Source organism: Anarhichas minor, unplaced genomic scaffold, assembly GCF_050575085.1.
Source record: "Anarhichas minor isolate MPS153535 unplaced genomic scaffold, ASM5057508v1 ptg000018l, whole genome shotgun sequence".
Lineage (NCBI taxonomy): Eukaryota > Metazoa > Chordata > Actinopteri > Perciformes > Anarhichadidae > Anarhichas > Anarhichas minor.
In genome coordinates, this window is record NW_027466464.1 from 9,870,502 (window position 1) to 9,886,654 (window position 16,153).

Consider the following 16,153-nt stretch of genomic DNA (forward strand, 5'->3'; position numbering starts at 1 on the left):
GCGCCATCTGCTGGAGATACGGCACACCTACAGTGTCTTCTTCTGCGTTTTTGGTGGCTTGCGATACCTAGGTCTATACCGCCACCTAGCGTACCGGAATATAACAAATTTATAATGTTATGATTTGTTTGCCATATTTTGTCTGTTTCCTCTTTTTGTTTTTGTTAAAATTGCTAAAATCTGAACAGACTCTGGTTGATACAAGCAAATGGTTCAGTTTAGTTTGGTTATGGTTTGGCCTGATGATAGTTCATGAATAATAACAATGTTGCAGTTAAAACCTGATGTTATTATGGAAGTCTAAATAGTCTGGACATTCAGCTTTTATTTTGATACATTTCTGCCTTTATCCAGCACTTTCATTTGCAGCCTTAGAGGAAAAACTTTGAGAGACACAGATAGAAAAAAACTTTTTTAACCTTTTAAACCCATTTTATTTCTGGCGTCACATAAATGAAATATCACTGGAAAATACTTGATGATGAAAACTGACGATTTACAAAAATGAAACAGTGAAGCAGAAACAAAACATCAAAATGATTGCAAATTGTTATTCAGAAATAGTGTATATAACTGTATATATTGAATATATATACATTACAAATAATGGTGGGTATTATTAGCTTGATTGTACGTCTTTTTCATGGCAGATATTTTGACCTTTAATGCAGCAAAAGGAGATCAGACTGATAACTTGGCTCCATAACATCCATGTACCACGTTATATGTAAATATGTCAGTCTGAAACGATTAAGAATTCACACCAATTCCAACCTTTACTTTTTGTGTATTCGTTAAACCTCGTCAACAATTTAGAAGACGCAATGATCAGACGAGGAACACGGCCAACTTTACCATAGTGATCAAAGTTATAAAGACGCTTACACTATAAAAAAAAAAAAGAAAGTATTTTCATAACACAGCTAAATAAAATCCCTGACATTTTGTTTACCAAAGAATGAACTGTCACCCCTGAGTGTTTCTTATTCCCTCCCTTCTGTGTACCTTTGAATCATTTATGTCAGGTCATAGACTATAAAGTTAACGCTTGTTTAGCTTTTTGTGGACAGCATAAACTAACTAATGTCAACATTGAATATGAAAAATAAAAGCAACATTAAAAAGGTGTCAGGAGTGATTTATATAACAATAATATCCTCAAAACAAAATGTAAACACTCAGGGTGTCGCCCGGATAATAGCATGGGACAACACGAACTCATTTACATTATTTAGCTTCGTAATAAAGGTTTGAACTACCAATGTCCCTTTTTAATGATTTGATCTTTTTGCCCCGTCCCGACATATAAACCTTGGCCATAACTACAACAAATACCTATAAAACGTATTTCTTGTGGTACATTTGGACTCGACCACATTGTTTGTGCCTCCTCAGTTTGGTTAAGGCACCTCCCCTTTCCTCCATGGCCTGCTGTTGCACATTCAGTTTCAGTAAAAAGTAGAGTTCTTCTAACCCCAACAAAAAACAAATAAATACATTCAGTGGCCGTGGTGGCCTGAGGAGGTTGATGGCGGCTGCAGTTTCTCAGACTTGAGGTCTTTGGCTTCCGTGTCTGACGAGGAATCGGAGTCCTGGGCCTGCTGTTGCCTCATCCACATGTCCGCATACAAGCCTCCCTTGACGAGCAGTTCCTCGTGTCTTGGATGGAGAAGAGAAAAAGCGAGTCACTTGGAGCTCAGTGGGAAAAAAGGCGGATCGGCAGTATGACTTTCAGAACAACAGGTCACACACTCACCGTCCTCGCTCAGCGATGCGGCCATCGTTGATCACCAGAATCTGGTCCGCTCCGATTATAGTGGACAACCTTTTTTATACACAGAGAAAAAAAAGAGATTCACACCACTCTTTAGATAACACTGAAACAGAATAAATGAAAACCTTTCAGAATAAAACACACACAGCACATCTCTCACCTGTGAGCTACAACAACTGTTGTACGGTTGATGCACACTTTAGCCAGTGAGGTCTGGATGTTGCGCTCCGTCTGCGTGTCTAGTGCAGATGTGGCCTGCAGAGAGACATTATTTGTCACAACTGAAAATAACAGCAGTAACTTAGCCACTCAAAGTGGAGTGACAGTGGAATACGTTGGAGAAATAAGTGGCGGCAGACGTTTCCAAGACTTTAATCCCAAAATTGTTGTCCACTCAGGCATCACTGCTCCTTTTTGTAATCTCACCTCATCCAGCAGGATGATCTGTGGTGCTTTGAGGATCGTTCTGGCGATAGCCACCCTCTGCTTTTCCCCTCCGCTCAGCTTCAGACCTCTTTCCCCCACCTGCGTATCGTAACCTACCGGAAAAAAAACAAAAACACAGGTTGGTGGTAAAAAAAAACCCAAACTACTGGGGGGGGGGGAATTCACATCCCTCACATCGCTTTGACCGCAGGAGGGCTACTCTCTAGCTCACCGTCGGGGAAGGTCATGATTTTATCGTGTATATCGGCAGCCGCGGCGGCCTCCTCCACCTCCTGGTCACTGGCAGAGATGCGGCCGTAGCGGATGTTGTCCCGGATGGTGTCGTTGAAGAGCACCGTGTCCTGGGGGACCACGCCGATGTGCGCGCGCAGAGATCTCTGTTTCACCTGAGGAAAGACAATGAAGGCGAAGTGAAGACACCCGTAAAGCTATATTAAATGATGCCGTAGTTCTGGTGCCAAACATCTACTTTTGATATGTCCTGCCCGTCGATGCTGATGCAGCCTCCATGGACGTCATAGAAACGGAAGAGGAGTCGCATGATGGTGCTCTTCCCGGAGCCGGATGGTCCCACCTGGGGAGATTAAGAGGACATGACACACAGTCCGAACAGAGCACGGGCACTTTGACTGTGTTGGTGATTTGAATTGAAGTTGCTCCTCACCAGCGCACACGTCTGTCCTGGAAGCACAGTGAAGGAAACATCGTTGAGAATCTCCTTGCTGGAAAACAGTGAGGAGGAGAGAACTGAGTCTTGTAAAAATAAAACCAACAACAACTTTTAACAGCACTTTCAGTACACGTGAACCAACCCATTGACGTAGCTGAAGTAAACGTTCTCAAACTCCACCGTTCCCTTTTTGTACTGAAGACTCCCGGCATTTACTTCGTCTTTCACCTGCACGAGAGAACAAACACGGAACGTATTAAAAAGCGGATCATAATACAGACTTTGAAGTAAAAAAAAAAAAAAACACAGAACAATCGGCTTCAAAAGTACCTCTTCGTCCTCTTCGAAAAGTTTGAACATGCTTTCCATGTCAATGAAAGAATTCTGGATCATTCTGCAGTAAAGAAAATAGAGCCGACATGGTTATTTGATTATAATTATTATATTATCAACCGATCTCAATGCAGCGACTTCTTACCTGTAGTAGGTACCAAACCAGTTGAGGGGGGTGTACAATTGGATGATGTAGGTCCCAAAAAGAACAAAATCTCCAACCTGAGAGACGAGGATTTCACGTTCCGATCAGTAAAACACGTCACTTTGCGTATCATTAAGCATCGCGTCGACGTGGTCCGTACCTGAAACTTTCCTTCAGTCACAAAGTAGGCACAGAGCAGGGAGCCGGCCAGCAGGCCCGCTCCGATGATGAGGTTCTGGGTTTGGTTGAGCAAGGCCAGGGACGCCTGGGTCTTCCACTCAGACACCTAAAAACAGGAGGAGAGATCCATCAGATGCCTGTATGGGCTGGTTGAAAATCAACTACCAACTACTGATTTGCTTGTACACATGTAATGACTTTAGACAAATTCATGTCCGGATGGACACTTGTCCGACTTGCCTGGTATTTCAAGATGGCGTCCTCGAAACGCCCGACCTCGTAGCTCTCTGCATTGTAGTATTTCACCTAAAAAAAGAAACAAGTGTGACATCTTGGAATAATGGAAAACTCCTCTACGAGCCGAAATTTGAGACGGACGGCAAGCTGTTCGACGTACCGTCTCAAAGTTTAACAAGGAGTCCACAGCCTTGGTCTTGGTGTTGTTATCCTGCAGATTCATGTCTCGCCTGTACTTGGTTCTCCATTCGGTGATGATGATGGTCAGAGCTGGTGGGAAGAGATCAGGAGATCAGAGATCTTTCAAGGAGCGTCTTACCTGGCGATATGTTCCACGAAACCCTTTATTAACTGATATAGAATCTTGGATTGCTACGTTTCAACATGCACTACTTACTGAGGTACAGCGCCATGCAGACGAAGACGATAAGGCCGAACCAGGCGTTGAAGTAGGTGATGAAGTAGATGATGGCAATGACAATATCAGCCATGGTTGGGACGATGCTGAACACTATGTAGCTGTGGGCAAACAAAAAGGGGCAGGCGAGTTCATTTTCACTTCAAATCCAAGGATACAATTTCAGGAAAGATATTTGTTTGGGGGGGGGGGGGGGGGAGACCCCGTCCACCCAAAGCCGTCTCACCTGAGCAGGCTGTTAATGGACGAGGTGCCGCGGTCGATGCTTCTCAGCACGTCGCCGGTTTTGCGGCCCAGGTGCCAGCGCAGGGAGAGCGAGTGCAAGTGGCTGAACAGACGCACCTGAACCACGCGGTTGGTGAACTGCTGCACCCGGATCCACAGGAAAGAGCGCAGGTTGCTGATGAAACCCGACGCGCCTGGGAAGAAATGTCACGTGCAATGTGATCAGGGACATAAAATCAGGGTGCAGTATCACTTGTAGAGCGTCTGGCTGTGTTGGTCCTACCTGCACCGCCGCCCTGCATGAACTTGAGCAGGACATAAATGCACACTGTAGTAGACAGAGTGCGCCAGCTGCTGCCATCAGTCAGTTCATTCACTGAGAGAGGGACAAAGACATTAAGGTAGATGAGAAAAGAAAAGTCAGGCGGTCAGGTATTTGGCTTGAAGATAAGGTAGATTAACAAGACGATCAATGGGACAGCGGGGTATCTTATATTCTTCTCTCTGGCCCTCTGGAGGCCCTCAGCTATCAGGAGAAGGATGTCTCCATTATATCACATCCTGAGGATGTCTGCTGCGTGTATATTGAACGTTACTTCGTCATGTTTTTATGTGGCTCTGGAAGCTCAAACTGAATAAATGAGAAACACACCATCAGTTCGGTGCTGAGCTTGCCGAAGCGGCCCATTGAACTTGAGAAGCAGCTCTGGAATAAACAAAGACACGCCCCTCACCAATATTCTTGTAGTAAATGGGTACAAAGACGTTGATCACTCTCTCGATTCCCAGCAGCGTCAAACAGAAGATGACCAGAAGCTGGAGGAAGACGTTGCCCCGGGGCCACATGTAGGGAACGAGCACGCGGACCTTCTTCCTGAAACCCTGCCAGGTAGACTGGTTCTCTTCTGCTCCGCCCAGAAGGCTCTGAGACAGAGAGAAAGATCGAATACTTAACACAGCACATTACTAAATAGGAGCGTCCCAGGGGAGCTTACAAGTCGCTCACCTGTCCGCTGTTCTCTACGTCCCGCTCGTCTTCGTTTATCAGGAGCATGTATGGCCTTCGTGGCAACCCTGGAGCTTTGAGACCGATGAAGAAGAGCAGCCCGGTGCCGATGTAGCGCGTCAGCCACAGAGCGAACTGCACCTGAGGGGATCATTGGGATTAAAAACAGATCAATATGGATACCAGTTAATCAGCATTTATGCTCATAATGCAGCTTTGTATTAGAAAATTACGAAACTGATGACGGAATTAATGTCATTTACAATACAATGACAAAGCCTCTGGGAAATTGACATCAATATGTAAGAAGTTATTATTATAAATGACACAATATCTATTCAAGACTGTTTTTTAAAGGGTTTTAATGAGGTTTCGTACTGCATCTCATAAAACTTTAAAAATTCAGGACAGATAAAATAATACAAAGAACACAAACAAGTCAAGTCATGCTTACAGTTATATAACAGGAAGTTAAGGTACTGACTCAGTGTGGGAGGGGCAAGACTGTGTCTTATGATTTGATTGGTTAACCATGGATCTGATAGTCAGACTGAGCAATGACTCAGCAAAAAAAAAAAAAAAAAGAGGCTCCAGTCTCACCCTCACTAACATTGGTGTTAAAGATGGTTTGCCTGCCTGCCTTTGTTATAATCAAAACAAGACAGGCTGCTTGGAGTGGTTGGTGTGTCTCAAACCTACATTTATTCTTTACTGTGACACTAACCTTTGGCCCATTAGCCTGTTAAAGCAAACATCGCCCACATTATAAAACGCCCATCATTAACAGAAATGATAAAGAGTTGTATCATTGTGTAGAATAAGGACACGGATGGTGGATCAAGATTAGAGAAACTTTTACCTGAATAGATAGGAATGGAGATAAAGTACATAGAAATAGAGTCTTTTTTGGGGGTTATTTTTAGAATTTATGGTGAAAAAGAAATGTGTCTAATGTGACATTTGATCTCTCCTCACCTGTTGTTGAGTGTTCTCCAGGCCCCACCACCAGTGCGGACTGTACCAGGAGACGAAGGCCAAGTTCTCCGCTGAGAACGCCACGGCCCAGAACAGCAGCAGGGCCACGCTGTGGCCCCTCGTCCGGTCCATCAGCAGGGCCCTACGTCTCTCCACCCTGAGCAGGGCGATAGTCCACGCCCAGCCCAGCGCAGAGAAGCAGCCGTACAGCACCACATATCCCGGGAGCTCTCCTCCGCTGGCAGCCCGCCACACCGTCCCACCCAGGGACTGGACGAGCAGGAGGACGGAGACGGACAGCTGGAAACCGTAGAGGCGGGAGCGCGGGATGAACTTGGGCTCCATTGCTGTGCCATACTTCTGGTAGAATATGCAGTGGATGGTGCCGAGGAAGAAGGAGATGGTGAGCAGGATGGAGGGGACCAGCGTGAAGTAGAAGCAGGGGGAGATGCCTTCATCCACCCAGGTGCGAGAGATGGAGGAATTGACTTCACAGTAGCCCTGCATGAACACCATGGCTGCAGCTGGGGAGACAGAAAGCACAGATATAGTGCAACATTCAATGTCCAGAGCACTGCAGGAAATTGCTGTTGTCATGTTGTTTAACAACAGCCTCTCTACACACTTGCAGGGGTGAAACATATCTCTGCCATATTAGGCTGCGGAGTTCAGAGATATCTTTAGTCGCTGAGTCATGGTTTACGGTAAGCTGCTGGTTGTAAATGAACGTACCACCACCACACATGACCAAAATCTAACATATTTGGGGAGGGCAGAGCAGTTTACAGAGACACTTTCACACAAACGTGTGAACTGTTGCTGTTATACCAACTCCAACATCGTTCATATTGAGACAGCAAGCAGGGATTTAACACTATTAGCATACATGTCAGAGGCTCTACACATAAAGTTAGTTCGTTGTAAACTTACCGTATGTTATGGCAACTTCTGTCACCTCAACGACGCAGACCCCTTGTCATTAACAGAGGTTACTCCAGAGAAGCTAGCAAATCCACTAACAGCTATTAGCTGTTAGCTATCTTAATCGGCTTTACCCAGCTTTAATACAAACGTGACGAACTGATGAGAGTAGCTGATAAGTGATACACAGCCAGCCGTCTGTCATCGCTACCATCAACTGTGTGTTATCATGCTGTTACGGATGTTGTCCTTGTCGCGCGCATGTTGGTTAAACAACTCCGATCGATGACTTGGCAATCGACACTTTACGCAACAGTGTTCGACTGCACGGCCTGTCGGCAGCCTGAACATGGACATAAAACCATAAAAACAGACGCTCAGCGCCCCCTAGAGGTTGAAAACGGACCTGATTCATGGAGACCGGACCCCACAAAGAGGACAAAATAACATGATATAAGAACTATGAAGATATTTTAGGTAAAAGTACAGAACTAGGTTATTGCCAGCAAACGTATGTAAAGGATTTTAAGCAAAAGTACTCAATATGAATTATATATTTCATATATAATTTGAATATTTTTACTGATTCATTAACTTGTGCATTTTTAAAACTACTTATTATACTGTTGGATAGTTCGATCAATACAAATAATTTATACTTCATATGTTTTGGATTCAACTTTGTTGTAAACAGTAAATGTAGTGGAGTAAAAGGTGCAGTGTGTCCCTCTAAAATGAGTGTAAAGTAAGTAAATTACCTCGAGCAAATCTATTTAGTTACATTTCACAACTGGAAATTAATTACAGTTCATTAACAGTTCAATGAAAAAGAGCAAAGCTAAACCCATATGATCTAATGTACTTTTATAGTGATAATGCTATAATTAAGCCAACAGTGTGTCACTTATTTTTAATTGAGATTACATGTACGTCACAAACCAAGCACTGATATACAAAACGCTAATTTTCACACACACAAAATTATGCTATGTATCTTTTACAATGGATTGTGTGAAAAAAAAACATCATATCTGGAAAAAATGAGCTTGCAGTGTTACAAAGTGATCAGTAGATGGCACTAAATACTAAGGTATAATCAGAGGAAACAGCTGTATGCAACAGAGTCATATATGAACAATAGCCAATAAAACCTCCATGTCCCACATGAGACACAGGTGGTGAGAAAAAGCTAGTCCTGGAGATGGAACTTAATAATACGTATGATATCAATGCTAACGCTGTGTCATTTTTCACTGCCATATGAAGTGAATGAGTGATCAATGATTATAGAAACAAGTGTGCCTCTTCCACCGAAAAAAGAGCCATTTTCAAGGCAACACGTGAAGAAGTCTTTCAGTGATGAGAGGGTTTAAGTTAAGAGCTTTTCCCATCAAACGGTAAAGTCAGGGTTTAGTACAAAGACGGGAAGTGACTCAAAAGCCATCTGTCGCGTCTGTCCTTCCTCTGAGGATGAATAAAAGACTCGGCAGAAAAAAAAGTGTATGTGAGGGAATAAAAAAATGGGAAGCGTATCCTAATGTGGAAGAGGAAGGAGCTTACACTTGCACATGCACACACACACAGGACACACACACACATAGGACACAGGCTGGGATGGAAAAAGGGGTAAATCTTATCATTTAGAGTCTTCACAATGGGCATAAAGAGCTGCTAATCTGCTTCATCTCCCCGGCTCTTTTGTGCGAGTGGAAATGGACCTTCTGTCCGTCGGCTGCTTGAAACCCCGCTCTTTTGTCTCCCAGTGGATGTGATGGCCTGCCCATCACAGACCCCTCATCTCTCTCCACCTCAGCATACAGGCTCAGCTGGAGCCCCATAAGTCCGTTAGGTGTGTCTTTTCTTGTCTTCAATCCCACCGGTTTTCTCTCATTCTCATTTATGCTTCTTTGTCCGCTCGAAGCCGCCTGACACTGGATGGACGGTAACAGGCGGGGGATAAGACGCATGTGTGTGCCAATCTAATCCCTTGATTTAGTGAGAAGAGAATACTGGTGGTGTTAGGAATGCTACGTCCAATCTCATTAGTACTGAGGGCGATCAATACAGCTTTGGGTTCCGCTGAATGTAGTATTCACTGAAGGATTGGGCTTTGTGATTGCAGTTCTTAGCAGTAGCTCAATGGCAGATGACCTTTGCTACCTTTAATACTCACGAATCAGCCACCAGCTATTGTGTGGCGTTCACATGCACTATTGCTTTGCTTCCAATGGTGCAGCATCATAATGATCAGATTTTCCAATGAGGATTAACAAAGGTAGCTCTTGTGTTATTTAGAAAATTTGAAAGCGCGATGCTCCATCGCATTGTGTTCGCGCCACAGCTTCACCCTCACTACTCCTGTGTGTTTCAAGCTTATCTGCCAGAACCAGCCCCGCAGTTAGAATCACACAGAGGTTTTCCTGGAAAAAAACAAAACAAAATGTGCTCAGAGTTCTTGGTTCAGACATGCGGTCTAGACTCTTCCTTTGACCCGCATGCTGACGGCTGTGTGCAGGGGAATTCTCCATCCATGAAGTTTTCCACCGGTTTCATCATTATGGTACTTGAGTGAAAGGATCACCTCCAGTTTTTGAGTCGAGGCACTCTCGACTGACAGATTTTCTGCGAGGGGGTAATAAAGAATGGGATGCTCTTATTTATTTTTTGATACTTTATGAATGTAACTCAGAGCCTTTAAACGGGTGATGGCTCCTCAGCACATGGGGTCGATGACCTCCGGCTTAAGAGCTGTTTGAAAGAGCTTTCCACCTGGAGAGACTTTCCACTTGGCCTGCTGAGCTTGACATTGTACCTCTGAGTTTGAGCTTGAACCGCCCAACCCTGGCGACCCACAGAGAGTAGTTCAGCCACCGTCTCCCACTGTGATGAGAACAGGGCATGCAGGGGATAAGATCTCCCCATCCAACTGCTCTTGATAAACACAAAAGGGGCTGCCTCCACTGCCGCTGAACTACGCGCCCTCGCCACAGTGGTCGTCTACGCAGAGAGGCTCGGGGGGGGGGGGGGAAAGGCAGAAGGTGAGCGAGAAGTGGTAGACGAAGACAGAGAGGGGAGAGAGTGGGAGTGTGTATGTGTGTGTGTGTGTGTGTGTGTGTGTGTGTGTGTGTGTAGATGACACAGGCTAGAGAAACCAGATTGACGCCCCGGTGCCTCAGTGTGTGGGCGAATCTGCCACAGATACAGAAGCAGACAGGCTGAGGCAGAGAGGTATTGTTAGAGAAGACGCAGGGCCACAAAACCAACCTATCTACACACATCAGGCACAACGGACTGGAAAACTAGCAGCACCTTTCTGCTGTACGACACACACACACACACACACACAGTTGACATATATACTGTATGTGTGGATTTGCCCTTTTGAGCTGCAAACTTTAGTTACTTTTGTTCCTTTACGGAAAAGCATTGACATGCCAAACCTGTTACATCCTGAGTCCTCTGAAATCATCGAACAAATATTTAGCTGTGACCACTAGGGGCGGTCTCGCATCGTAGCGACACCTGTGGCTCACTGAGACAAGTGAAATGCAGATGAACAAAACATTAATGTAATAAAAGCAGTTAAAAGTGTGTGTCTTATGGGGCGCACAACACTTATCAGTACAATGGAATATGAACTTGAAAATCAATTTCGGGCAACTGCTATGCTGCATCACTGACTTTAGTAGAGCAGTGTGGAATAAAGTGTGTGCTTTATGGACTGGAAGACACATTTCTCCTGCACAGATTAAAAGTGGAGTAAAGGAAGTGTAACGATGAATGGAGGCGATGTCTGGAATGGTTTCTGAAAACTCGTGGATTTAATGCAAATTTTTTTATTTAATCCTCTGAATAATTTATTATTCAATTTATGAAACCCTCTTAGGAAAATAATGCCACACATCTTCAAGGCAGTTCAAAAATAATGCACGGAAATGCAGGATTATCTCATCAAAAGCCAGGGAAATAAACACCAGCCATCATTGAAGCCACTGAAGAAGAAACACTAAGCTAAGAAGAAATGGAGCCATTTGAGGTTAAACAGTCTGCTGTTGCCGTCCCCTCCTTACAGTCACAGATTTGTGGACGTGGTGGGGGTTTGACACCACCACCAGTGATGGAGTCTTTGATGAGTCCACCCCGCTGCAAATGTCGTGAGGTGGATGCGTTTGACCTTCAGGTACTTTAATGCAACTTCTGCCAAAATCCTCAACCCCTATTGAGCTGCAGTGGCTTTAGCACGACCAAGACAACATGGCTGCTTCTGGATATACATCTAGCCTTAACATCCTGAGGTGTACAGATGAATGATGCTACTTAGTTATTCCCTGCTGTGATATATTATACTGTATTCAGCAAACTGTTTCATTGAAACCGCATCGTATTGTGATTTTTAAAATAATAACGTAACAAAATATAAATATTTTTATAGGTCTTTTACATTCCATGGTGTCAGTTAACAACTCATTTGAATACAGGGATAGTCATATTATTTAATGTAGAAGTGCTTCCGCAGTGTGCCGACTAAGATGGAGATGGAGCGTCGTACTGCTTTGCCAGGTACCACTGATTGGACAGGAGCAGTTAATTAGACTGTAGCTTTTTTGAAACAGGGAGCAAGAGCACAGGGACATACACAGGACATTGCACATCATATATGAACAGAATATGTAGCATGTGCACAAATTACCGCAACGGAGCATACAGTAGACAAAAACAGTGACTACAAATATTAATGATAGCAACAGCAAATAGGTATATTTATAAAGTCTTGTCCAGGGTTTAACACCATCAATACTTACAGTATTCCCATCATGCACCTTGCCATGAGACACAAATGCACACTTTAGCGTGATTTATCCTCAACAACTTTGAATAATGGAGAATGAAGTGAGTATTAAATGAACTGGAAGTGCTTCTATGATCCCCCCCCCCCCCACCTAAGAATGATTAGGAGGAGAAGGCACCTTCCTGCATGAGTGGCTCTGCAGCCGGGCTGACTTGCCGGCGACGCTGTCACGGAGCAGAGTGTCAATTTTTAAAAGAGCATCTCTTTCCTCTGGGCTGCAGAGTGACGGATAATGCTTTTGTGCATTACCGAGAGGGGAAGGCCATCCATCATGGCTACGTGTGTGTGTGTGTGTGTGTGTGTGTGTGTGTGTTAGAGTATGTGCTGATTGTATGCAGGTAGCATTGCTCTCCTCAAGGCTGTGGTGTGGTTATGGAAGGGGAGGAGGAGGAGGAGGAGGCCTTCCGGGTAGATGCAAGGCAGGCAGAGCATCTGAAGACGACGACTCTCACTGTTGTCAAGCGGGGGCGGGTAATTTATTTGGTTGGGGGGTCGTGGGAATACTGGAAGCATCTTCTCGCTGATGAAGAGCTGATGCTCTCAGACACATTGCAATGCCAGCGGTAGTGTGTGTGTGTGTTTCGTGTCAAAGGCTACCATTTCAACACCAGATGTTGTCAGGCTGATTTGTGGGAGGGAAGGAGACACAGCAATGCACACGCACACTCATGTATATACAGTGCCTACACACAAGTCGAATGCATCATTTTATATTCATGAGTTACAGGAGCTGTTTTTGAATGGCAACATTTTTCACAGTGTCACTCAGCAGGGGACACGCCTGTGCAGCGGGAAAGACTCAAATTCTCTCCGGCTCGTTTGCAGGGAAAATATCAGGTTAAAAAAAAGAATCACATTTTGGACACAAATGGCTGAAAAATACAAGCGAAAAGCAGTGCAGAAGTGAATTTATATGCGCATAATTTTCAAAAAAATCTTTTGTATTTTCTACATAAATCTGGGAGGCAATCCACTCAATACAGTGGCGCCTAAGTGCAGAAGCACTTCTCAGTTTTTGGCAAGGTGCCGAGAGAGAGAGCGAGAGAGAGAGAGACACTACAGTTTGACCTGTCATGCTCTGTGGGGCTAGCGTACAACATCCAATGCTAATGCTGCTCCTGCAGTCGCTCTTGTTTCCATAACAACTTCAGGTGAAGGAGACAGGCCCCTAACCAAAAAAAAGTGGAGCAGCCTGGGTGAGGGGGGGACACATGGGGGACCAAACCTATGCATGCACATGCACGGTTAATCTAAGACGAGCAGGTCCACGCGCATGTATACAGTTGCAAGTCACGCTTCCACACAACCCGCTCTTGTTGTTTTTCCCTCCCTGTGTGTGTGTTCAGAGGAGGGGGCAGGTGGTGCGCGCTCCCCTGGTTCCATCCTCTGAGGGGTTATTACTGTCACAAATAATCCCACGATGACGCCAAGTCCAAACTGTTTCAAAACATAAAGATGGGATGCGGATTTTGATATTTGCAGCACTGGATTGTCAGCGGATTCGCTTGCTTGTTTGTTGTTCTTCCCAGTGTATATATGGAAACTGCAGCGCTGCGTCTTTGTGTGTGGCCTTGGTCATGGGAAGAAGGCCCTTTTGTGCAACTTGCTTACTCTACTGCGATGTGTTTACTCGACTCCCCGCTCGTGTACCCCAGTGGCCTGATGCTGTTATGTCTCCAAGGGCCCGGACTGTAGCTTGAGAGGGACTGATAAGCAAATTGAGCAGGCCCCTTTGCTCCCTCCTCTGTTTGGCTACATGAACAACGATTGTTTCATTTGCGTGCAGTGTATTTTCTCCTGCTCTCTCAAGCCCAAGCCCACGCAACTGCAAAATTTCACCTCTGCAATAAAACTCTCCAATGCGAAAAACAACACGGCGCAGAAAAACTGAGAGGAGCGCGCAGAGATAAATCTCCAAAACACTTGCTGCAAATGTCCCCCACGAATCCACCGCCGTGACATCATTCAGCAGGAGTGTGTGTGTTGTTATGAGGATGGGTGCTTGTGTGTGTGTTGAGATAGAGAAAAAGAGAGAGGGATTGCTAAGTTGGCGGTTTGAATGATGTTTAACTGGAGCTCAGCACAGCTGAATGTGGCTGTAAATCCGCTTTCTCCTGGGTGCAGTTACTCAGAGCTACACGGTACAGAACTATCACAGAGAGAAGGATGTCACCGCATTACTGTCGCACAAACACACACGCACACATACACTATTTCTGCCTCCTACAAGGCATCAAATGTAACCCTCACCATCAACAGCAACCCACTCAGAGGATTGAGGATATATAGAGCACAGAGCTCCATCCCACATTAACCAAACACAGAGATCTCTCCTCTTGAGGCTTCACATCCACTCGCTGGCTCATAATCTCCTTCTGCCACAACACTTTTCCACATGCACTGCTTGGGATCAAATTTATGACACCAGAGGCAAAAGGAAAACAACAAAACAAGACGGACAGCTACAATTTCAAGCCATATTGGAAATATGCGTAGTGTATAAATATAGATGAAGGATGGGAATAGTTTTTCTAAGGTCTGCTATAAGAAATATATGTCTAAATGTATGATTACAACTTCTCTAAAGGGAGTTGGAAGTGCTTATACACTGCACCTTTTTATTTACTGCTTGTGTTTCACGCTGCAGTGTCCAACTTCATCAAAGGGGAAATGTGGCGAGTGTTCTTACAAAGCTGCTTCGTAAACACGCGGAGCTAATTTGATTCAGATGAGGAGATTTGTGTGCAGAGCCGAGGAGACTCGCGGGGTTGTTGTTGTTGTTGTTTTTTTGAAGGGTAGAATCGTCAATTATTTCGTAGCAGATGGGTCTCAAAGTGCAATTGAATCTGATTATCGCCTCAATGGAATACATAATGGAAAGGCCCTGATTTGAGCAGAAAGTTATGAGAAGGCTATTTCAATTACCCCACAAACTAAACTGTGGTGCCAGCCTCACACGGCAGACTCAGACATTCACATCATTTTCTACTTCTCAATCTCCTCTTTTCTTTCTTGTTTTCTCCCCCTTTAATGACGGCGAGAGTGAGTCGTGATGAGCACAGCTGTTTATTTGCTTGTTTCTGAAATCGGCCCCCGGCTGCGTTCTCGAAAGCGCGCTGCTTTTTTTTTTTTTTGTCATTGTTGATTGATTACCGCTTTTCATGAAATACAACTTTGTTTGTCGTTCTATTATCGACACGCTTGTTCAAATAATAACAGGCCCGGCGACTCGACTCTGTAGAAAAGCATTTGACAGATTCGGTGTAAAGAATTGTCTACGGTGCCGGCACCGAGCAGATTGTTACAGACGCTTTAAGATGTTTTGTTCAAGAATCCTGACAACCTGACAAGTATGATTGCTCCACTAACAGCCTTTCTTCACTTAACTTGTGATTGGCAGATATATTTTTAGCTGTTTTTTCCCTCTCAGGTTCAAGAGTTCAAATCGATTAAGGTCTCACGGAAGTTATCTGATCTGTTTTTAGAATTAGGTTGCATTAAAACTTTTCCTCTGTAGAGCACCGACACAATGATCACTCTCTCTAAATACAACTTTAAAGACTCAATTGCTGAAGGGCGGACTGGATGTTTGAAAGAGGACCCGAACCAAATGGGAACAGGTTTTTGGGAAAATTTGTGTTTTGGAAACGTCCACATTCAACTCATCCCCCTGGTTTGCAGAAACGTACAATGCCAATATTTATTCTGGTGTCTGGGTTGTCACCAGAGCTCTGTAGCCCGCTCCTCATCTCTGCTTAGACGAGAGGTATTGACAAGGAAAGAGAATGGAACAAAAACAAAAAGACCACATCTCTGTTTTCTGCAACATCGATTTGATTAAGCGATTACTAAAGCAACACAAGAATTTCTCAAGCTGTGCTTCTACTGGAGAAACAATTGCACTCGTCTCAGACGTCAAACACGGTAACACCTTCAATCAAACTCAACCACACAACACCCCGGACAGATGGTT

General features: G+C 44.5%; 1 protein-coding gene across 2 annotated transcripts; it reads right to left on the reverse strand.

Moving 5' to 3' along the window:
- Positions 1 to 410: 410 nt before the first annotated feature.
- On the reverse strand, positions 411 to 7,597 carry abcb6a (ATP binding cassette subfamily B member 6 (LAN blood group) a). Of its 2 annotated transcripts, XM_076094481.1 has the most exons (20): positions 7,341 to 7,597; positions 6,411 to 6,934; positions 5,436 to 5,576; positions 5,164 to 5,353; positions 4,713 to 4,805; positions 4,431 to 4,623; positions 4,184 to 4,305; positions 3,947 to 4,056; positions 3,790 to 3,855; positions 3,530 to 3,655; positions 3,370 to 3,446; positions 3,222 to 3,285; positions 3,034 to 3,119; positions 2,886 to 2,943; positions 2,691 to 2,795; positions 2,433 to 2,607; positions 2,201 to 2,313; positions 1,935 to 2,029; positions 1,757 to 1,825; positions 411 to 1,659 (listed from the first exon to the last, which is right to left on the reverse strand). In XM_076094481.1, exons 2-20 carry the CDS (start codon positions 6,924 to 6,926, stop codon positions 1,500 to 1,502), a joined length of 2,559 nt encoding a protein of 852 aa, XP_075950596.1. In that variant the 5' UTR covers positions 6,927 to 6,934; positions 7,341 to 7,597; the 3' UTR covers positions 411 to 1,499. The 2 variants fall into 2 exon arrangements, with proteins under 2 accessions (XP_075950596.1, XP_075950595.1); XM_076094480.1 differs by lacking the exon at positions 7,341 to 7,597 and having other exon boundaries at positions 6,411 to 7,020.
- Positions 7,598 to 16,153: the final 8,556 nt, after the last annotated feature.